The 729-nt window shown below is 50.8% G+C and overlaps 1 protein-coding gene across 1 annotated transcript in view; it reads left to right on the forward strand.

Moving 5' to 3' along the window:
• LOC119585489 (arylsulfatase F-like) overlaps positions 1-729 on the forward strand; it is a gene marked incomplete at its 5' end in the record, with an annotated part of 5,953 nt that overhangs the window by 1,815 nt on the left and 3,409 nt on the right. The window contains 2 exon segments of the mRNA XM_037934134.1: positions 121-291; positions 496-725. Of these exon segments, the coding sequence (XP_037790062.1) occupies positions 121-291; positions 496-725 (401 nt within the window).

Raw genomic sequence — 729 nt, forward strand, 5'->3', positions numbered from 1 at the left:
TAAATCTTCCATTTTCAAGACTATCACTATTTCATAATCGGATGCAGGTCCTATGTTGCTATTCGATGCCACTTGCCTTTTATTTCGTTTTGAATTTTGTTTATCAATCTGTTTTTCCAGCGACTGCTCGGAACGTTTGTGGCGGCGATGGCGAGCATTGCGCTGGGGAAAAAATACCTTGGGTGGAGGATTCGAACTGTTATTCTCCTCCTGCTGCTGACCGATGTCTTTTTCTTCCTCTACTGGTTCAAAGTCGCTCACATTGGTTTCAACAAGGAATGTCTTTGGTGGGTAAGTAAGCAACCCTGATGTGCACGTCACGGAAGTCAGTTCCTTGCACGGGATGCTGATCGCCCAATTTATTTCCTATATTGCCTGAAGGAAGTATAGTTAGGATATGAAACACAGACGTTGAAATGCCAAAACCTTCTCTATAGCTTTCCAGGTATAAACCCTCTGACTACACACGCGAACGCCCTCTGTCCTTCCCTTCAGGTCTCGCCGTGGATGCACAGGATGGCCAACTCCATGATCCTTCGGCAGGACAAGGTGGTTGAGCAGCCCATCCAGCTGGACGGGCTGTCGCAGCGGCTGGTCAAGGAGTCCCTGGCGTTCCTGGCTGAGCGCGCGAGGGACGACCGACCGTTCTTCCTGCTGCACTCCTTCGCTCATGTGCACACGCCCATGTTTTCGGCCCCGCACAGGACGGACGTCAGCAAGCACGGAAGG

The sequence above is a fragment of the Penaeus monodon genome, chromosome 19, assembly GCF_015228065.2.
Source record: "Penaeus monodon isolate SGIC_2016 chromosome 19, NSTDA_Pmon_1, whole genome shotgun sequence".
Lineage (NCBI taxonomy): Eukaryota > Metazoa > Arthropoda > Malacostraca > Decapoda > Penaeidae > Penaeus > Penaeus monodon.